Raw genomic sequence first — 23,324 nt, forward strand, 5'->3', positions numbered from 1 at the left:
GGGTTAAGTAAATTATTAAAAGTAAATTCACATGTGTTTACTGTTTAGAATGTGGCCATTAGAAAATTTAAAATTATGTAGGTAGCTTGTATTGTATGTCTCTTGTATTGAATTACTCTAGAATCTACCATAGTTTAGAATTTGCAATTGTAGTTGGTTATCTTTGTGGGGGCAGTAGACTGAGCCTGGAGGAAGTTGCATTAAAGGAGAGTTGTTTTTATTTTAAACCCTTTGCTATTTTTATTTTAAAAATGTTGATGAAATTTGATCAAAAAAATACATCTTTAATGAGGGCTGTTGTCTCTACCTTAAAATTCCTCAATCTGTTGTGGTGTAAATTATATATAAACGTTAACCAATGTAAGAAAGTTCATAATAAAAAGTAGTAATTATCCACTGTTTTTTATTTCAATTTTTCTGTATCAGAAATAAAGTACTTATTTTTTTCTGCTGTTGTTTAGATTATTGCAGGAGTGACCAGGATACTACCTTTTAGAAGTAATGCCCACAGAAAGCGGAAGTTGTTCAACTGCTCGCCAAGCAAAACAAAAACGCAAGTCACATAGCCTTTCTATTCGAAGAACTAACAGCTCAGAACAGGAGAGGACGGGACTACCAAGAGAAATGCTAGAAGGACAAGTAAGTTAATATTGATCAGTACCTTATTTTAAAGATGTTGATCGTGTTTATAATGTTATAAAAATAGCCTAATATGTACGGATTTCTAAAAGATGGTTTGGGTCCTCAAAACTTTTTATCAAAACTCCTCCCAAATAAATCCATTAGAACTACTGTCACACATGGTAGCTACACAGAGATAGAATTAGATTTCTGGATTAATGTATTGATAACACTTAACGAAAAGAAAGAAGTGTGACAGTACAAATTAGTTTTTATTCCCTGTACAGGTTCACTGACAGTATAGTTTTGCATTTTCCTATCTGGAGAAAAAAAGATCATATAGTTAGCAATTTCTGTTTTCAGAAGATTTTGGAATTAGTTCTTTTAAGAAAATATTTTAAAAATACTTTTATTTGAAGATGGACACAATACCTTTATTTTATTTGTTTTATTTTTATGTGGTGCTAAGGATTGAACCCAGTGCCTCACACATGCTGTGCAAGTGCTCTACTGCTGAGCTACAACCCCAGCACTGGAATTAGTTCTCATAGTAACTTGCCTTTATCCTTGTCTCTGCTCTAGTGAGCATACTGTCCTTTGATTAAATGCATTAATCTTATTGATAAATTTTGCTTATACTTCGTTTTTTAATAGATGATGCAAATGTTTGAGTTTTTAATGATTGTTATTGTAAAATCTAAAGTATATGAAAATAAACTAGAGATATAAATGCTTATATGTGTGTATATAAATACATAATTTTATAACTGTTCTTTCAAAATTATAACCAATTCATCAGATATACTGCTGCAGGAAAATAAGACTACATCTGAGGAATTGTTTCTTGTTAATATTAAGTCTTATTAGAACCTTGCTGATCATTTTATGGTTGGGTCCTCTAGGCTACAACCTCCACAAGGGCAGTAGTGTCTACACTGAATCCAACATAGCTGCTGCCACAAAGTAAATAATCAGTTCAAATGTAGTTTTTATGTGTTGTCATCCTTCAGTATCCTTGGGGGATTGGTTCTAGGATCTCCTGAGGATGTCAAAATACATGGTCCTTATTTATAGTTGTACAATATTTGCATGTAACAAATGCATATCCTTTTGTGTACTGTAAGTCATCTCTAGATGACTTATACTCACCTAATACAATGTAGATGCTATGTAAATAGTTGTTACATTGTGTTGTTTAGGACGTAATGGCAAGAAAAAAAAGAGTCTGTACATGTTCTATATAGATGCAATTTTTTTCCACTAAAATAGTTTTGACCTGTAGTTGGTTGAATCCATGGGTGTAGAACTTGCAGATGTGGAGGTTCAACTGTGCCTGGTGCTACTTTCTATAAAAAATGATTACATTTTGAGGTAATTATGGAAATAAACTGATAATAATAACTTTGGTATTCTTATTGTGTAACTTTGCTAGGATTACTGTCACAGAGTACCCCAAACTAGGTGACGTAAACAACAGAAATTTATTTTCTCACACTTCTGGAGCCTGAAATCTTAGGTCAAGGAATAGAGAGGATTTGTTTCTCTTGTGGCCTTTCTCCTTGGTTTAGATGACTGCCTTTTTCTTGTGACCTTTCGTGATCTTTCCTCACTGCATGTCCTAATCTCCTGTTTTGTAAGGACACCAGTCATAATGGATTAAGGTCCACCTTTGTGATTCCTTTTTAACTTAATTACTTCTATTATTTATTTATTATTACTAATATTATTTATTTATTATTATTATTTATTAGTAATATTATTACTAATATTATTTATTTATTATTATTAGACCCTATTTATTTATTTATTTTTTTTGAGACTCCATCTTTAAATATTGTCACATTCTAAGGTACTTGGGATTGGGACTTCAGCATATGAATTTTGGGGGATATAATTTAGCCATTTGAGAGTGAAACCAGAGCTATGTAGGAGGATTTTTGTGATGGTGGGAATGTTCTGTGTGTTATTTGATAAGGAAGTAACACAACTACGTGTGACTATTGGGCACTTGAAAAGTGGCTGGTGTGATTTAGTTTTTTAAAACTTTAAATTATTTTACATTAAAATTTATAGTCAAATTGGGCTGGTGGCTACTATATTGACAGTGCAGGTAAACAGTCTAAGATAGTCTGAAAATTTTTTTGGTTTACTTACACTTTTAGCAGTGAGAATTCTACAACCTCTTGCTGATATATTCTAGTTACCTCCCACACAAGGTAAATATAAATGTGTTCTCCTGGCCTTCTTGAGTTCTTGTCCTCCATTATGATGTAATACAAGGAAATAATTGCATATCTCAGTAACCTTATGAAGGTCATTCAGAATTCTGCAGCTGAACAACTTAGTCCTCTGCTGCTCTATGGCCCTCTTTGTGGCTCCCACCTAGACACTACTTATTTGTTGAAAGAGTACCAATAATTTGTAGTGGAACCAACCAGCATGTTCTGTTAGTGGCCAGTGTAAGGTGCTCTGCCTTCCTTTTGCAGCAAGAGGGTAGAGAGTAATGTGTTTGGTGTATGCAGTGGGCATGGTAGGTAAAAGTGGAATGATTAAGAATATGGAGGTGTTGATTACCAGTAAATTGAATTATAGGCGTAATCTCTGTCTTAGGCAAAGTATCTAGTAATATTCTCTCACTTGGGGAGCAGAATAAAAAAAAGTGAAAATTAGTCTGAATGAGATATTAGGTTTTATTTTCTACATGTTAGATTTGTAAATCATAAGTAGTTTAGAAAGCAGTGATTAGGGTGCAGGAATGGTATTCTGTCATTACAGGGGACTGTTGAGTCTCTGTCTTTACCTACCTCTGTGCCACATGCCTGTGGTTTTTGAAGAGCTACTTTTTCAGGTGTATGTCAGTGTTGATGTGATAAAGTACAAATTCATTTAAAATCCTTACTTAATTATCGTAACTTTTCTGTCTTGGATTTTCTCAAGTGGGACCGAAAGTTGAACACCTTTTTCAGGGATTGTGAAATTAAATGGCACAGAAAAGGAGAACTGATAAAGTGGGGTTTATGATTTGTTTTCCAAAACGCACCTCAGCTTTGTTTTCTATAACACTTGCTTTTATATATATACATATACATATGTATATATATATTTTTTTTTAATTGCTTTAAGAGGTGTTTGATGTTCAAGGAAATACATTTTAATTGTGCATGATAAAGATTTTAAAACATTATGGGTATAGGTGAGTAGAATTGGTGTATGTAAGAGGAGATGTGGTCTTGTGTGGGAGTCAGAATGGCTTCTCCAAGGTAACATTTGGGAGGAGGGAATGTTCCATCAAGAGGAAGTGAGTGGAATACGCAGAGAACATGGGGCAAGGCAAATAAATATTAAATCCACTTCTCAGCTCTCAAGCTCGTGTTTTATAATTATGGAATTTCCTCTTTGGCTTAATTTACATTTCCATTGTGATTTTAAGTTTTTCTTTGTTTATTTCACATTCTTTATCTGCTTTTTAGAATGATGTTGAGATTACCAGTTCTGCCAGATTCAAATTTTAAATTAGTAACTTTACATGTATATATTTTTAAGTGGTTTACAATTTTTTTGTGGGATATATGTGATTAATACAAAACTCAAATTGCTAAAATGTTATCATTTTCCCTAAAATTTATTTTCCTATAAAATTACCCTGAGCCAGGCATGGTGGTACATACCTGTAATCCCAGCAGCTCCGGAGGCTGAGGCAGGAGGATCCTGAGTTCAAAAGCAGCCTCAGCAACTTAGCAAGGCTAAGCAACTCAGTGGGACCCTAGCTCTAAATAAAAATATAAAAAAGGACTGGGGATGTGGCTCAGTGGTTAAGCACCTCTAGGTTCAATTCCCAGTGCAAAAACAAAACAAAACAAAACAAAAAGTTAACCTGAGAAGGAATTTTAATGAACAGCATATCTTTTAAAAAAGTTGTAACTTACAGATATGCTATGATCTGTGCTATATATAAATTTGAGAAGTTACTTGGAAAACTACACTGATAGCAATTAAATAGTGAAACATTATTTTAGAAATATTTCTTGAGAATTTTTTGGGGGGAATTATTCTTGAATGCTGGGGTGAGTGAAGGACCCATGTAGGCCAGACCCTGGAGATTAGAGTGTAGGTGATGTCCAGCAGTCTTCTGTTTATTAGCAATGTTCAGGAAAAGAAATGTTTTGTGTACTTGTTTGATGTCTGCGATGCTGCTCCCTTATTTGACCCTACTCAAAATTCAGCCGAGACGTCGCTTCTTCCCATTGCCTTCCTTTGACTTTTAGACAGAGACTGGATTTGTGAGAGAAGATATGCAAAGGCATGAAGAATGTGGCCCAACGGGGAACTTTAAAGTTAAATGTGTTCACTTAACTAATAGACATTTTGCTCTTATAGGTGAGATTTTTCCTTTTTTCCCTTTTCGTAGCACTCCTTTAGGTATTAAATAGTTATAGGAAATACCTAGTGGATTTTGCTTGAAGCACAGTGTATGTTAATGAGATGATAAAGCACATATTAAAATACATTGATAATAGTATTGATAGAGCTTAAAGGCTATTTGTAATATAATTTCACCTATGGGTATTACCTTCTCTACAAATTTGGAAGTTTTTGCATAGGTAGGTTTTTATCTTTTCTTGTAAAAGGAAAAATTATGTTATTTTGAAGAAACAATTGTTTTTAAATCTCTTATTACCCTAGGTAGCCATTTATACAATTTGATTATAGTTTCCTCTGTGGAAATTTGAAGCTTTCTTCTTTTTTTTTTTTTTGGTGCTGGGGATTGAACCCTGTGCCTGGTGCATACTAAAAATACACACTACTACTGAGCAACACTAAAATTTGTAAGCATGTTGTATATAAGAAATAAAATACATTGTGATATAAAGTAAGAATTTAAGATAAAAGATAATTGACTTTGAAAAAAGTATGTTGGTACTTGGTATTAGAGCCCCCATTCATTCATTCATTTTAAACAAAATCTTTCTCTTCTGTAGGATTCTAAACTACCTTCCTCGGTTCGCACCACACTTCTGGAACTATTTGGTCAAATAGAAAGAGAATTTGAAAACCTTTATATTGAAAACTTAGAATGTGAGTATCTCCTATCTTAACATTTTTATAAATAACTTTTTACCTATGTGTAGAAATATTGAGAGTAAAATTTGTTGGTAGGTGTTCATCACTGTATTAATTTTCAACTGTAATAAACAGCGACTTAAAATAACACATGTTTATTGTCTTAGGGTCATATAGGTTTGACATGATTTTCACTGAAATCAAGGTCTTGGCAGAGCTGTTCCCTTCTGGAGGCTCCTAGGGATGAACAGTTCCTATTTGTTGGTACTGTGACAGGATTCAGTTCCTTGTGCTTGGGACATGTTCCCTTGCCACACTCCTTGGCTCATAGGATTTCCTCCCTGGATTAGTGATGCATCCTCTTGTTGTCAGTGACCCTCCCTTCTGCCTGTCCTCCATTCATAGAGATGTGTTTGGATTGAGCCCTCTGGGCCATTTTTCAGCCTCTGTCCCTTTCAGTCTAAGTTGTGATTTTATAAGAAATAAATGCATTTTATTTTTTCTACCCCAAGTAAATTGAGATGACTGATTCATATTTTATTATACCATCATTTCAAAATTTTCTAAAATGCATGCAGTACCTAACCTATGAGAGGTAAATCAAATACATTTTTTAATTAACTTGACTTTAGTTTTTCTTTTTTATTTGGAAGTAAAGTCTACATATGCTTACAAAATATCAAACAATAAAAAGAGAAAAAAGATATCTATCATTGTCCTTGACCATATTGAACTTTTTAAAGGAAACCATGTTTTGCATTTTTCACTTTTAGTTCTTCTGGTATTATTTCTTTAAATATAAGTAATCTACTTTTAGTTTTAGATCTACACAGTTTAGGCTGAATGCATAAATGTTTCACCATGAAATATTAGGAACTAAATACCTTTTGTTCCTCCATTAGTTTCTAATTTTTATTTTCATAGAGTTTTTGTTTATTAATTTTTTATTATGCCAGTATCATTCATTCTTTCATGTTTATCTATAAATTGATTCCAAAAATGAAATACTAACAAGCTGCATTTGTATTATTAGTTTTTCACTTTATAACTAAATAACTGATTAGGTAAATAATGAGAATATAATTTTATGTCACTTGAACTTTGCTGTTGGTAAATATATAATGTTTTAAACCTGGATTTTCCTTTTTTTATTTTTTTAAAGTTTATCTTGAAAATTTATAGAGGGAGGAGTGATTCCAAGTAGGTGTCATGTACTGCATCTTTATTCTGTTTTTTGTTTGTTTTTTTAAAGAGTTTTAACACTGAACTCAAATTATTGAGTTTCCATTGTGATCTGAGGCCTTATATATTTTATAAATTCATGTAGTTTGTTTGGGAAACTATAGGATTATCCTGGGCATGGTGACATATGCTGTAATCCCAGCTGAGAGGCTGAGGCAGGAGGAGTACAAGTTCAAGACCAGCCTGGGCAATTTAGTGAGATCCTGTCTCAGAATAAAATAGAAAAAGTGAATGGGTTGCTCACTGTTAGAACGCTTGCCTAGCATGCACAAGGCCATGGCATGGATTCACTCCCCCAAACCATAAAACTATACAATTACAAATTATGGACACTGAAATTGAGTTTGCATTGTGTAGCAGTTATAGTTTTGGTGACTCCTTACTATCCTTAAGGTAAAGTTTAATTTGTTCTGATGGGGTGTAGTGTAGAGTCTTTAGCTCTCAGCTTAGTGTTGACCTTCCCTTGTTCTAACATTTGACCAGAGCAGTCTCCTCACAGAGTCCTAGGAGGCTGCATAGTGTTGTGGCAAGGGTGTAGGCTCTTGAGCTGGGTATACCTGTGTGCAGGTCGGGTCTCAGGTGTGTCACATCAGTAGCTTTATGTCCTTAGACTAGTTGCTTCCCTGGCCAAGTCTCTTAGAGTTGTGTCTTCATGATGTAGCAAGAGTTTAGGAGATTTTTATTTTATTTTCTTTCATTTCATTTCATTTTTATTTTTATTTTATTTTTTGGTACCAGAGATTGATCAGGGGTGCTTAACCACTTAGCAACATTCCCTTTTTTTTTTTTTTTATTTAATTTTTTCAGTTGTAGGAGGACACAATACCTTTGTTTTATTTATTTATTTTTAAGTGGTGCTGAGGATCAAACCCAGTGCCTCACACATGCTAGGCAAGCATTCTACCACTGAGCCACAACCCCAGCCTCATATTCCCTATCTTTTTAATTTTTTATTTTGAGATAGGGTCTCACTAAGTTGCTTAGGAACTTGATAAATTGCTGAGACTGATCTTGAACTTGCTATCCTCCTGTCTTAGCCTCTCAAATTGGTGGAATTGCAGGTGTGCATCACCACACCCACCCAAGCTTTTATTTTTTGAATGATATCTAGAATGATCTCTTGAGTTATTGGAAACTATAAATTGTGATCTTCCTTTTTTAGTATTATTTGTATCTTTGTTTATAGACAATATTAACATATAAGATTTTTATGTGTACAGGTTTTAGAAGTGTTGAACATATTTAAACATAAAAACATTTTTACATTTTTGAAAATTTGTTTTCATTCTTAGTGCGTAGAGAAATCGATACTCTCAATGAACGCTTAGCTGCTGAAGGACAAGCAATTGATGGAGCAGAACTGAGTAAGGGCCAGCTCAAAACAAAAGGTAAGGTGAATGATCCTGAAGTATTCTCTTATAGATTATTTATCAAGGAAATTTGAAACTTAATGAAGACACTAACTCACTTGCTTTTTGATGTCAGCAAAACTTTAGAAAGATATGGAATTCAGGTGTGGTCTAGAGGAATAAAGCAGATGCTTGGGTCCTTGTTCCATCTCTTTAATCTCCTTGTCATCGTGGGCAAATGAGCCCTCTCTTTCACTTGCTTTCTGTGTAAGACAAAGATCCACTTTGCGATGCTGTGGTTCTTGGGTGGTTTGATTGTATTTGATTGTTGATTCTCTGTCTCTGCAGCCAGTCACAGTACCAGTCAGCTTTCTCAGAAACTAAAGACCACTTACAAGGCTTCAACCAGCAAGGTATGCAGGGCGCTGGCTCTCGAACCAGTCATGTGGTGTTTAAGGTGTGCAGATGTGTACTTTAAATTGCATATTTTCCAATTAGAAATGTGTAATAGAAAAAGATAAATGTCTGGTTTCTAGGAAGACTTAATCTTTAAAATAATATGTTAATTGGGTAAAGTAAGCAGACACATAGACACTAAGTCACCCTAATACTTACTGAGATCAATATGTTATATATTAGCAAATCTATTATCTGTAGAGGAAAAATATATTTTCTGTTTTTACTTGGCTTGATTTAAAGGCTCTGAGTTGGAAAAAGCAAATAAATAGATCTAAAACAATTAAAATTATGTTCTGGGCTAAAGTTACCATTATCTTTTTAAATTTTTTCTAAGTGTGATGAGGAAGTAAAGGTCTGTCTCCGAGGTAAATAAGGGACATAAATTCAGGGAATTTAGCTTTTAAAGTATTTTCGGCTGACATTGAAATGGGTAAGGATTTAATTGTTTGGAACATTGTCAATGATGAAGCAATGTTTTGAGGTAATTTTGAATGTATCTGTAGTTGGGAATATTTTGAGTATGTAAGATAAATTACCTAACCTTGGTGAATGTATATTCCTTTGGCTAACCCGGAGGGAAAAAGTTGAAATTTGCTGTGATTGCAGTTATATTAGCTTTTTATTTTTCCAATTTGTTCTCTGAGCTTAAAGTTGTATAGTATGACAGCGATAGTGACATTAATTGCAATGAATAGGGAGAAATCAGTGCTTCTATTATTTCTCCTTATTTAGAAGTCTTTGATAATTATTATTTAAAAGAAAATAGGAGTGTCGCTGACATTTTCTACTCTTTGTTTTGATAGCATCTAGAATGTAATATTAATTTTTGATTCATATAATATCTAGCCCACATTGTTTTGAAAGTTTTAATAAATTTAACTTTTCTTCAAAATAAAGTGTGAAATTATGTTTTTCCTGGTTTGATTTCTTGTAACATTATCTTGAATGACTGCTTATTCTGGTGCTTACAGTCGTATGTATATAATGTGCAATCTTAGAATTCTGAAACTTTCTGATTGTTTCTGAAGTAGAGGAAGAAATAATTACATAAAGTTATCCTTTACCATAAGTAATAAAAAATAAGGTTTGGACAAAGGTAAGGATATGTATACTAATATTCTGCTATAAAAACATATTGGAGATATTTAGAGACTGTCATTTTAGGACTAGAAATTCATCTGAATTTATAAGAAACAGTAAATGATTTTTAATAGCATTTGCACACTGCGTGTACTCATCTTAAGAAATAACATTATCTGAAAATTGAAGAAATAATTTGGTAACAGAAAATATTCTGATTTGTACTACAGCATGGATTCTTGGTATTAAAGCTAAGCATGAATGCAACAAGAAAAATGCTACAATCTAGATTCATTACTTTCCCTCCTTCTGACTCAGAGCCATGAAAGGCAAGTAGCATGTTTGGTGAGATAGTGGGAACACAAGTGTGTTAAGTAAACCCAGAAGAGGTTTTTTCCCCTTCCTGGGTGGCTAATGGTGTATTTCTAATGCTTCATTGGGAGGGAGGTAAGATAGTCTAACCTGCGAACTACTTTAAAGAAACTTGTGAAATTGTTTATCAATATTTTTATAAAGTATCTTTCATTGTAGGGAAAAAAGAACCTTTCTTATTTTTTTCAAAAGTTCTTTAGATGGCATCTCAGTTGAGATGGTTTAGGATGATAACCCTAAGTATCATTTAGCTGCTTTTCTGCTGCTTTACTGTTTGAATGTTCCTTCTAAGTAATTCAGTCTGTTTTGTTGCCTCTTTGTACCTGTACTAAGTCAGTGTTTTAAAGAAAGAGTTAAAGTTAAAAGATGGTCAAAATGTAGTGGACATTTTGGAAGAAACACATGAGATGATATGTTATATATAGTATTCATAAACATCACATTATCTCCTGCTTGTAAAACAACACTAAGAATACAGTTGGACTCTTGGGGTAGTAGTGGTGGCCCCCTCTGTTCTTACTGTAGGAAGGGGATCAGTGAAAAAGTGGTTTCTTATAGTACTATTGTTTATATTAGAAATGGTGAGAGACTTGGAAAATGAAATTTCCTACAAGTTACTATGGAGAAAGTTGTGTGTCTTTAACTTCACTCCCTACTAAAATGTTGTGATATTTGATATTCAAAGGACACTTTATGTGAGCAAAAGCACTTTCTCGTTGTGGAAGGGATCATTTTGCTGGTTTAAACAGTTTGAACAACCCTCAGAAACAAAAGAAGATAATCGTGGATTTGAGATTGAATAAGGCCTTTTATATTTTCTGTCAAATTTAAACTAACTCAAATGGAATCTGTGTATATTATTGGTAAAAATGTCAGACTCTTCATCAGGTATTTTGCTTTAGTCTTTCAGTGTATCTCGGAAATACTTTGAATGCACATACCTGAATTGATGTAACAGTGGATCATGGATTGTGCATTTTGTGTTTATTTAAGAGTAAATTCAGAAACATTTTTCAGGACTTTGTTAAACCAGTGTTGAAGTTGTATGATGCCACCAATCTTTGATTTTCATTTAGTTTTATGGTTTCATTATTCTGAATAATTTACATTATTCTGATTTATTTAAAAACTAGAAGGTTTTTTTTTTTTGTTTAAATCTAACAGCACTTTAAAAACCAAATTTCAAAGAAATCTTTGTGTTTAGTTTCTTCCTCACTCATTTTATTTTTCCTTCTAAGAGGAAACAAGAATTATTTGTTGTATATGTCATTATATGAGATAATATCTTACTGTGTGTGTACCTCATTGTCTGTATTGTTTTCATGTTTGTCTCCCATTAGACTGTGAGCTTCAAAAAGGCCAGGAGTCCATTCAGCTCTGTCTCTTTCATCTAGTGCAGTGTCTGACTTTGAGCAGGAGCTCAATAAACAATTTCAAATAAATCTGCTCATCAGTTGAAAGTGTCGTTTTTTTATTCCTTTCCCAGCATGGGCTTTTTTTCCCTTCTGATAAAATATGATCGGTGTAAATGATCAAAAACAGGAAAAAAATGAAAGGTTTTCGTCGAGCACAATAATTAATATTAATGATTCGGGTATCTTTCCTGACTTTTTCATGTCTGGCTGGCTAGCTAGCTTTTTTTTTTTTTTTTTTTTTTAAAGAATTTTGGGAATTTTGCCTGATGTTTCGGATTTGTGGAGGAGTGACTTGAAATGCCTACCTACACCTTTCTTCTGTAGTAAGATTACTTTCCTGACTCCTGTGAAGTGGGGGAAATCTTCTGAAGTTTTTGGAAAGGCTTCATTCTCTGATACCCAGCTGAATGAGCCTAACTTTACTATGCAAAGTGTTTCAGTTCTGTTCGTGCTTTTGTTGTGTTCCTGTAGTGTTTACAATATTTGATTAAGTGATTTATACTTTTTTTTTTCAAGAGATTATTTTTGTTTTTCCTTTTTAGCTTAGAAAAAATTCACTTCAGTAAATGTTTAAAAATACTCCTTCCCCTCTTAATTTTAGATTGTCTCCAGCTTTAAGACTACCACATCCAGGGCTGTCTGCCAGCTTGTGAAGGAGTATATTGGCCACAGGGATGGTATCTGGGATGTCAGTGTTGCAAGGACACAGCCAGTGGTGCTTGGCACTGCCTCTGCTGGTGAGTTGCACCCTGATCCATTTGACTATGGAGATGTGGCTTTGCCTGCAACCTGACTGAATTGACTGTCAGTGATTTAGGGCCTTTCTGTAGTTCAGTGGATAGGATGACAGCCAGTGGTGGACTTGAATTTCTAAAGAAGGAAATTCTTGAATTTAACTTAATCCTGTTAAGGAATCAGTGTTAACTTTTGGCTATGTAAGTGGGATATTTTTAAAATGTTAGATATTTTTTGATTTACTTTGTTCCTGTTATTCATATCCAGATGTTTCTGATTTGTAGGTATATTTGACATCTTTCTTTCACTAGTGAAGAACAGCTTGTGGGTAGTGTTGTAGTAATAACTGGAAAGTGCACATTATTTAGGGAGCCTAGTCGGCAGTGGAGTCTGGTGTCCCTTAAGGTTTGTCTGCATGAGTCATGGGGATGGGGTGTTAGAGAAAGACTCCTTTCTTCTCACTATAGACAGGAGACTTTATAAAAGCTAAGGCGGTATAGGTATGGTATAATGCAGTACCGCTTCAGATAAAAATTGCTAAAATTTAAAGTGGTACACAGTTTTTTGAAAATGATTTCCCAGCATGTGAGGAGTTAATTATTCACTAGACTTTACTTTTTAGAGGTGAAAATAGAATATGATATACTTGTTATAGTGGTAAAGAAAAGTTCTGTGTCTTGTTTGAAACTATGTTCATGTATGAGCACTTCAGATTGCTTTGGGAATTACAATTAAAACATGAAAAGATTCTAATATTTCTGAAATTTTATTTGGAGAATTGGCATTTATCAGATTTTTCTTAATTTTTTTTTTTCCCCACTTTTAATGTATCTAAGAGAAAAGGCTTAAAGGAATACTTTTTTGTGTCAAATAAACTACCTGGACTTGGATGCTGTTTGAATTTGAATATATTGAAAGATGCTTTGAAATATTTTGTATCTCCATAAAATAATGAAACCACATGGGCCTGGGATGTGTCTTAGTGTCAGAGTACTTGCCCTGCATGTGCATGGCCCTGGGTTCTTTACCCAGCTCTGCACAGAAAAGAAGAACCAATGAAGCTGTGATTGGACGACTTCTGTATACATGCAGACAGTGTAGACTAAGAAATTGAGTCATGATTTTGTTCATTTGCCAATTCCATGGCTTTAAACAAGTCACAATCTTTCCAATGTTGGAAACTTTTTTTTTTAGATCAATTGAATATTCTAGAGTAGTAGAATCATAGTTGCAAGAAACATTAGTAGTAGTGTAACTTTTGTTTTTGGTGTGTCTTATGATTTATTTTTTATGAAAAAGACTGTAAAATTGATGATGGCTACAACTCTTTTGTTTTGATCTTGCAGATCACACAGCTTTGCTGTGGAGCATAGAGACAGGGAAATGCCTTGTCAAATATACAGGCCATGTGGGTTCAGGTAAGCATTTACCTAAATTAGTACTGTAGTTTTGAAGCTATTTCCTTTTTGATTTGTTTTTTAAATCTTTAATGATAAAGTCAACTATATTGATAGAAAGTTATATGCTGGATAGACGGTTTTACTATTTTGGTTGTCAGGGACAGTGTGGTATGTTGAGATTATGATAAATGATGTTCCTTTAGCTTGTGTGGACTTAAGGGAGAAAGCTTAGCTCCCTGAACAAAGCATGTGTCGTATTAGTCTACATTTTATCTAATATTGTATATAAACCATATGTAGGAAATTTTTTAATTGTTGTAATAAATGTGTGCATTATTTAATATAAAATATCTGGTTTAGAGATTCACTTTTAACGTAGTGATATATTCAGGCTAAATAAAGGCTACACCTTATTATTGCGCTTCGTGTCTGTAGTTAATGCTGTGTATAGTACTCTTTTCTGCCTTTTCAGTTCTACCCGTGCATGTACCAACATCCCAACCAAATTTCATTTCTCACTTTTCTCCCAAATGCCCTTTGAGTTTTCTTCTATCTAGAACGTCCTCATTGCTAGCCTCTGTCAGAGGCAGGCTGCCACTTACTCACCTCCTCTGCCAACTGACTCCGTATCCTTAATCTTTGTAGGCAGAGTCAGAGTCATCATTGCCTTAGCTTGTACAAAGTTACGCACTTGATTTGTTTGGGTGCCTTTCTGCTCACTTCATTTCCCATCCAAGGTCAGGGCTCCAAGTGAGCTACAGGCCCCATCTCTTCCCTTCTTCGGACCTTCTGTCCTTCAGCTATTCCTGTTGTCACCTCTGTTTTCTCTCTCTTGCCATGGGCTTTCCCTCTTTAGCGTGTAGACAGGCTCATACCTTTCCTATATTAAACATCTTCTTTCCATGCTGCTTCCTTGCCTATTTTCCTTTCCACCTTCTTTGTTTTTGGCACTTCCACCAGTCTTTGTCTGTGGCACATTTGCATGGCCTGTAATTTTCTAACACAGTGCCTGGAATATATATAATAGGTGCTCAAAAATATAACACAACTCTGTTAAAAGAATGAGGGTTGTATTGTTTCTATGTCCTCAACTCAAATTAATTCCTTAAATACATTTGTTTATTTTTAGCATGATACATTGCTTAAGTTTATTACTTAAAAGTTATCCACACTTTTACCAGCTCTTCCCCCAATTACCTGTATTTTAATGTTGAGATTAAAAATATCTTCTTTCATTTTTCATTTAGTTTCTTAGGCAAGCACAGTTCTAATGGCATAGCTAATAAGATTTCATTGGTAGAGATAACTGATTGAGGTTTGGTGAAACTCTTACTACATTCTGTGTAAGGGATGTGTGCTTTCTTCACGAGATGTGGAAATGAGGGTTGGGCTCCCCAGAGTGACTTAAGTTTAGCTCTTATTTGACTGACCAGTGGTGGTTTCAGTCAGGTGTAAGACCTAGGATTTACTTGAGAATCCTAAGTGGGTTGGTGGGCTCAAGATTGCCTTAGGAGCCGAGCAGCTCTGTTCATTTGGCCGTGGCCTCAGTGTGCTGGGTTATTGTCCTTGTGCTTACCGTCTTGTTGACCACCCATTGAATTATCCCATCTGCAGTCAAGGAAGAAAGCAGGGGGAATGAGTTGCTGAGACTTCTCTAGCTTCAGCTACTTTTTTAGAAAATGAGAGCTTACTCAGAAGACCTTCACTGAACTCCCCTTTTTGTGTTGTTGATCTTTTGAATAAGAAGAATGAGAGGTTGTCATCAGAGTTTAATCCAGTCCCAGTTTATTCCCTGGGCTGGGGGAATTCCCTCCTGGTCTCCACTGGTCTTGAATTGATTGGGATTCTGTGTGCTGGGAAGGAGAGCAGGGTGGGGCTTGTCAGTTGGGAAACAGTGAGTGAATAGTGAGCAGCGTCTGCACACTGTAATGTGCCTTTGTCTATTGTCATATGATGTTTTCTTTTTTTACCCTGGTTTATTTTTAGTTCTAAATAACCCCCTGTTTTTAAAAAGTAGTAGGTTATTGATATTCTTTTTCTGTGTTTCCTATATTTAGCAATTTGGCAGTTCATATACTTTTTATTGTACCTCAGTTCTAACACATTTATTCATAGTTTAATCGAGTGGGAGGATCTAATATTGAGCTATCATAGTGCCTTTAATTTTAAATTTTAACTTTGCAAATACATATGTGACTAATAAGTACTGATGAAATGTTTTTGTTACTTTAAATGTGTTTGTATAATATTTTTATTTTGCAGTAAATTCTATAAAATTTCATCCCTCAGAGCAGTTGGCTCTAACTGGTATGTTGATTTTTTTTTCTCTTTAATTGAACAAAATTATTGATAATAGTAAAACAACTATAAGTATTCTTTTATTGGTAGCACCTGAATTATCCAATGGCTTTTATGAAAGTTAGACATTTTATGAATTAAATGAGAAAGAGTAAAGAAAAGGACATTGAGTAGTACTTTTAAAAAATAGTAGTGAATCACAGATTAGAATTACTTGAATTTATTGTGAGATTAAAATCAGTTCATATTCTTTTATTCCCCCTTTCTCCTCCTTTACTTCCCTCTCTCTTTTTGGCAGAACTGGAGATTGACTTCTGTGGACACTCTACCTACATTCCCTACCCTTTTTACTTTTTATTTTGATATAGGGTCTTGCTCATTGCTGGCCTTGAACTTATGTCTTCTGCCTTAGCCTCTGCAGTAGCTGGGATTTTAGGTGTATATACCACTGTGCTCTGCTTCAATTTGTAATTGTCTTGAAGTCTTTTTTATAAAGCATTTTATTATTGCCCTTGATATGATTTTCAATAAATTGTAATATAGGTATTTTGAAACCCTGTGATTACCGCTGTATTTCCTAAACCTGTATGAATCCAAAGTAAAGAAATGAAAAAAAAAAAAATAATAATGAGACAGCAATTTTCCAGATTCAGCATTTTCATGGCTTTCTTGACAATTTACCTATGCTGTGATAACTTGGATTTCCTACATTTCATGTAGTGTTTTTCAAAAGTCTAATTTAATTTGTTGCTTCTGAAAGGTAGAATTATTGTCCTGAGCATTTTTCTTAAAAGAATTGTCAAGATAATTGTAGAGCCCAGTGATATTTTGGAGTAAACTGTTGATAATCTTGAAGGGTATGTGTAGGTTTTTGATAGATCAGAGGTCCGCAAACCTTCCATAAACCATCAGTTAGTAAATATTTTCATCTTTTAACAGTAGGGTCTCTGTTGTAACGCCTCAATCTTACTGTTGTATGAAAACAGCAGAGACAATGCACAGGTGAGGGGATGACCTTTTATTTATAAAATTGGCTTCCTGGATTTGGCACACAGACCAGATTTTGCTGATCTCAAAATACAACACAAAAGTTGAGATAACTGGGTGCTTTGTGCAGGTGAAATTATTTAAGCAAGGAGCCCACACTGAGTACTTTGAATGTTTGAATGTGTGAGATGCAGCAAGTCAATGAGTCTGGTCAGAGAATTTTTATATGTAAGAGAAATATGGTGGGCAGGTTAATCTGAGAATATTTTCACAGGCTTAGACCATCTTAGCTAATTTATGCCTTAATAACTAACTGAGGAATAAAGTAGGCAAGGAATTTATACCTTATTAAATCGGTGGTTTGTTGTATGATTGGAAAAGGGGAAGGAGGCAAGGAGACCAGTGTGTTGGATATGTCTAGATGTATAAATCAATGGTTTAGAAAGGAGGGGTGAAACCACGAGATGCTTAAAAAAGGTACTGATGGAAACTTGGTGATAATTAAAGTAATGGGAATAGAAAAGAGCTTTAGACTACAATTCTGTGTATTGTTGATTTGAAGAAAAATTGGCAAGTTAGAGCAGTAAATTGATTTCCACCATAAAAAATATACTACCATTAACATATAGTACCTTCTTTATGAAGCTCTGTAGCACTGAAGAGAAGATGAAGGCCAAAATGATTTTTTTGAGGGGTAAGATGAGACCATTTTTGTAAATCTGAGAGCCTATTCTGGGTCTTGTAGTCTTTTCACTCCTGAGTCAAAGCATTTTCCAAACTGGGGAAAAGAGAAGAATAGGGAAGCAGCACAAATAAGTAACAGTGATAGGTGCCTGGCAAATTGTAAAGTCCTATCAATGATGAATGGTTGAAAATGTCTTAATCATGTTGCTAAAACATCTCAGAATCTATTTTAGTCATAAGTTATAGTGTAATAAAGTTCCTATTAAATAGAATATAAAATCTTCTTTTTTGTAAATTTTCTTTGACCCTCTAAAACTTTCTACCCTAAAATGAAAGGGGAAATATTTTTATAAATAATCATAATCCTGATTTTGCACATTTAGTCCTTTGAATAGAATTGTGCAGTCTGTGAAATAACTATTTAAATCAAATACATTTATTGCACTAAATAATCACTAAGTTAGAAAAATCTGACCAATGTTTCTTAGCCAGAGCATAGCAAAGAGCACATTTTATGTATGGTGTGTACTTTGGGTAATTTTCCCCAATTTCTCTCTTCAGCTTCTGGAGATCAGACTGCTCATATTTGGAGATATGTGGTACAGCTGCCGACACCTCAGCCTGTTGCCGACACTAGTGTAAGCACATTTACCTACCCCCAAAACTCAACACGGTCCTCCTAATGTAGAATTCTGGGTGCTTGCAAATTTTAGAATACATTTATAGTATCTGATGTGGACTGAATGCTTATACCCCCCTGAAAATTCATATGTTGAAGCCCTAATCTCCAATGTGACTATATTTGGAATTGGGGCCTCTAAGGAAGTAGTTAAGGTTGAATGACATCAAAAGCATGGAGTCTTAACCTGAGTCCTTCAAAGAAGGTCACCAGAGAGCTTGCGTGTGCTTGCTTAGTATACTCGCACACTCTCCCTTGCTCTGTCATTTTTTTCTCCATCATTTGAAGACAAAGCGGGAAGTCATCTGAAAGCCAGGAAGAAAGCCCTTACTGGAAACCAAATTGGCAGGAACCTTGACCTTATACTTCTGACTTCTAGAACTGTGTGAAAATAAGTCTCTGTTGTTTGTATGTCACACAGCCTTATGGTAATTCATTATGGCAGCTGGAGCTAAGATCCGGCAACAAAAGTGGTTATGCTGACATAAGAAATACCTAAGAATGAGAAAGTGGCTTTGATATTGATTAATAGGTAGAGGTTTGGAGCCATTTTGAGGTACATGCTGTGAGTTGTTTAGATTTCTGTGAAGAGATTGTTGGCAGAAATAGGGATATTAAAGATGATTCCATTGAGGGCTCAAGAAGAAAAGAGGAGAGCTGGGAAGGAAGCCTCTATCCTGTCCTCTTAAAGATATACGTATGTATATCATCATGTTAAAGGCCATTCTGATGAGGTCTCAGAAGGAAATGAGGAACAGGTTATTGGAAGCTAGAGGAAAGGTCAGTCTTGTTACAAGAATTTGGCTGAACTGTGGTCTAGAGTTTGTGGAAGGTAGATTTTCCAGTTTGGGGATGAACTTGGATATTTAGCTGAGAAGATTTGTATGGAAAGTGATAAAAGGTGTAACCTGGTTTCTTCTAAATGCTTAGAGTACAATGTGAGCGGGAGAGAGAAAAACTGAACTATTTTACAAAAAAAAAAAAAAAAAAAAAAACAAACTAGAACTTGAAGATTTAGAATATTCTCAGCCTATCCATATCACAAAAAATGAAAAAAGTTTGTTCTGAAGGGAAGATTAAGGGCCTGACTGAACTATTTGACAAAGAAGTAATGTAGGCATGAACTGCAAATTTAATTAGCCCCTTCAGCAACAGTTAGGAGTAGAGACGTGATTATACTAGCAGAGACACTGCCATCTGGGAGTAAAGGAAATAGAGAAAATGAGATGAAATGAATGCAGGCTGTCAGACTGTCGAGATTCTACAGCCACTGTAAAATAGAGCTGTCTGGCTGTGAACTCATTGTCCTTTAAGACATGGGAAGAAGGACCTGAGAGAGAGTTGGAGATTGACAGGGCCACTACTTGTACCACAGACCCAGGGGACAGGGTTAGTTCCTTCTCAGTATCAAAGGGTGAGGCTTTTTGTTTCTGGGGGCCAGGATGCCACAGCCCAGTGCCAAGGTGGGGCTGCCCAGATGAGACCTGGGGAAGGGGGTTGATGATGCCACCTCAGTGGGTCTGGAGGACAGACCATTAAGTCAACAAGGATTGTTTGGGGGCCTTAAGATCCACTGCAAAATATTTTGTTAAGTTCTGGACTTGTTTGGGACCTTTTGTCTCTTCTGCTTTTCCTGTTTCTCCCTTTTGGAATGGGAATGTTGTTCTATGCCTGACCCACCACTTTATTTTATGAAAATAAAACTAGTTTGGTTTCTCTAGTTCTTAACTGGAGAGAAATTTTGCCTCTAGAAGAATTGTATCTGAAGCCTCACCTGTACCTAATTTAGATACTACTTTGTTCAGACTTTAGCTTTAGTGCTAATAATGCACTTGGGCTTTTAGGGTGGAATGAATGTATTTTGCCATGTAAGAACATCTTTAAATTTGGAGGACCAGGTATGTTATGGATTAAGTTTTGTGTTGCCCCCCAATTGCTCTGTAGAAACCTTAACCCCCAATGTGGCTGTATTTGGAAGAAGGGTCTTTAATTAAGGAAATAGTTAAGGTTGAATGAGGTAATAAGGCTTGGGCCCTGATCCAGTAGGATTAGTGTCCTGAAAGGAAAAGACATCTAGACCACTTAACCTTCTCTCTCTGTCCTCATAATGTGAGGACTCAGCAAGAAGGAGTGTGTGCCAACCAGGAAGAGCGCCCTCAACAGAAACTGAACTGTATGGCACCTTCATCGTGCCCTGTTCTCCAGGGCTGTTTAAGAAAATAAATTGTTTGAGCCACTCAGTTTGTGGTATTTTGTTATAGCAGCTCAGGCCAGGACAAGAGCTAAAAAGTATCTTCATACGTGGATTTCCACAAATATTAAACATTTACCATTCTTTCTTTTAAATTTTATGTTTAGGTTATACTTCTTTATTATATATATAATAATAGACACCTTGTTTATCTTTTGTGGATTTTTATTACCATGTCAATTAATGACTTCTGTGGTATCATTTTTATGTGGGTAAAATTTTAACATAGGTATAACAAAAAGATATTGCACATTGAGAAGAAAGAATCCACATGTCCTTAAATTACTGTTTGCCTTATACTCTTGGATACTTTTGTACCACTTCATTCTGAGTCAATAGATTTATGATCACATGACGGTTTTAATTATCGTTTGAATGAAAATTATCCTTCCAGTTTCTGTTGCACTGTAAATTTTAGCGATATTGTCATCACAATGGTCAGTCCCTTCCTGTGCTGCATAAGCAGGTAGAAATGGTGACAGCAAATGATTTTATGTAGTCAAGTGCAAGTCTGTGAGGTTTCAGTTTGTGTTGGGCTTTGATTGTTGTGAGGATGGCAGTAATCTAGTTTTTATATTTCTGTCTTTGAATATTAATTTACTTTTCTGCTTTGCAAACATTCTAAACATCATTGTATTTGGAGGCAGGTTGAGCAATTAATTCCAGCAATAAATGTTTCTTTCAGTTAAAAATTCTTAACAGTTCACTTTTAATTGAATATATAGTGGCTCCCCCTTTGTCCACAGTTTTGCTTTCAGGTTTCGGTTACCTATGGTCAGCTGTAGTCTGAATTTTTATTTTTTATTTTTATTTTTTGGTACTGGGGATTGGACTCAGGAGTTTTCAACTGCTGAGCCACATCCTCAGCCCTATTTTGTATATAATTTAGAGATAGGGTCTCACTGAGTTGCTTAGTGCCTCACTTCTACTGAAGCTGTCTTTGAACTCGAGATCCTTCTGCCTCAGCCTCCCGAGCTGCTGGGATTACAGGCATGTGCCACCATGCCCAGCTTACAGTCTGAAAATATTAAGTGGAGAAATCCATAAATAAATAATTCTTAAGTTTTAAATAAGTTTTTTTAAACAAATACCATTATTATTGTTCTATTTTATTATTAGTTTTTGTTGATCTCTTACTGTGCCTGATTTATAAATTAAATTTTATCATAAGTATCTGTGTATAGGAAAACACAGTATTTATAAGTTTCAGTACAATCTGTTGTTTCAAGAATTTGCAGAACATCTTGGAACATATCACCCTCAGATATGGTGGGACAATTATATGTTTAACAGTTTTTTTCTTCCTGTGGAATTACCAAACTTTCATTATGTGGTATATTTAAGTTGTGCATTAAGAAACAAATTGAGCACCATTGAGGGGGACAAAGGCAAAAAAATGAGACTGAGGATTTATGTTCAGAAAACTCACAAACTGAATCAACATCATGAGGATTGTTTTCCAAATAAAATTTGAAAAGCACTGATATTGTTAGAGGAAAAATTTTTGTACAGTTACTTAAATTAAAAAACATTTAATATTTTACTTGGAGAATTAAAATAACTTTTCTCTTCATTACTTCACTTGCATTTAACACAGGAGTTTTTTCCTGGATTACTGCTACATCCATATTTGGTGCTAATGTTGGAGTGGGAGGAGCTTGGTTTGAATTAAAGATGAGCCTTTGCTGTGTTCCTAACTTGAATAGCTTCAGAAGCACTGTCAAGGACAGCTCCTGCCTTACCTCACGGTGTAGTCGACAGTACTCTTCTGTAGTATTGCTTCTTACATTGAAATCAGTTTGTTTTCTTACACTTTTGCTGGCCAGTCTTGTCTCAGATTTGCTTAGCAATTCTAAACCTAGATTTTAGGACAAACTCTAATCTGTTAAATTCTGTGTCTGTCTTGAATCAGTACAGCTTTCCTGTAGATGTTATCTTTTTAAAATTTGCATTAGTGAGTTTTAGTTGACATCCAGTGTTGAGAAAGAAATATTTGGGTGTGTAGAATAAACAGATTTAGGGGTTAGTGTTGTGACTCAGTGGTAGAGCACTGGCCTAGGATGTGTGAGGAAAGGTATTGTGTCCATCTCCAACTAAAAATAATATTTAAAAAAAAACAGATTTAGATTACCATCTAAATAAATAGAGTTTATGTGACATTCAGTAATTAACTAGTAGGGTTAATTTTTCCCATCTGAAAGGGGGAATGGAAAGGAGTTAATTAAGTGGCTTCTAGTGTGGTTTTTGCTACATTAAAACACTGTTTCAGTGACGCCTTGATTCGGAGGACTCAGTATATACTTTATCAGTATTATATCAGCAATTTCTGGACATTGTGTTAAAATATTGCCCTCAGTAAAATCATTAAAATTAAGTAGATTAATTAGCTCTAAGATGGTAATATATACATATATATGTGTATATATATGTATATATATATATGAATTTCCACCCTTTTTGTCTCCTGCCCTTTGTCAAATGAAGTTAAAAGAGCTTATAATTATTCTTTTTTTGATGGTGTTGGGGATTGAACCCAGGACTTTGTGCCTGCTAGGCAAGTACTCCCCAGCTCTATAATTATTCTTTTTTTTTTTAACTCATTTTTATTGTAAACAAATGGGATACATCTTGTTTCTCTGTTTGTACATGAAGTAGAGGCATACTGTTTTTGTAATCATACATTTACCTAGG

General features: G+C 34.8%; 1 protein-coding gene across 2 annotated transcripts in view; it reads left to right on the forward strand.

Moving 5' to 3' along the window:
- WDR37 (WD repeat domain 37) overlaps nt 1-23,324 on the forward strand; it is a 70,375-nt gene that overhangs the window by 10,694 nt on the left and 36,357 nt on the right. For both annotated transcript variants that reach the window (XM_079107807.1, XM_079107806.1), the window contains exons 2-9: nt 462-639; nt 5,601-5,697; nt 8,217-8,312; nt 8,622-8,686; nt 12,201-12,336; nt 13,681-13,752; nt 15,997-16,041; nt 18,265-18,341. In XM_079107807.1, coding sequence (XP_078963933.1) covers nt 502-639; nt 5,601-5,697; nt 8,217-8,312; nt 8,622-8,686; nt 12,201-12,336; nt 13,681-13,752; nt 15,997-16,041; nt 18,265-18,341 — 726 coding nt within the window. In that variant the 5' untranslated portion in view covers nt 462-501. The remainder of the gene's footprint in view (nt 1-461; nt 640-5,600; nt 5,698-8,216; nt 8,313-8,621; nt 8,687-12,200; nt 12,337-13,680; nt 13,753-15,996; nt 16,042-18,264; nt 18,342-23,324) is intronic.

This window comes from Sciurus vulgaris, assembly GCF_902686455.1.
Source record: "Sciurus vulgaris genome assembly, chromosome: 12".
In the NCBI taxonomy this organism is placed as follows: domain Eukaryota; kingdom Metazoa; phylum Chordata; class Mammalia; order Rodentia; family Sciuridae; genus Sciurus; species Sciurus vulgaris.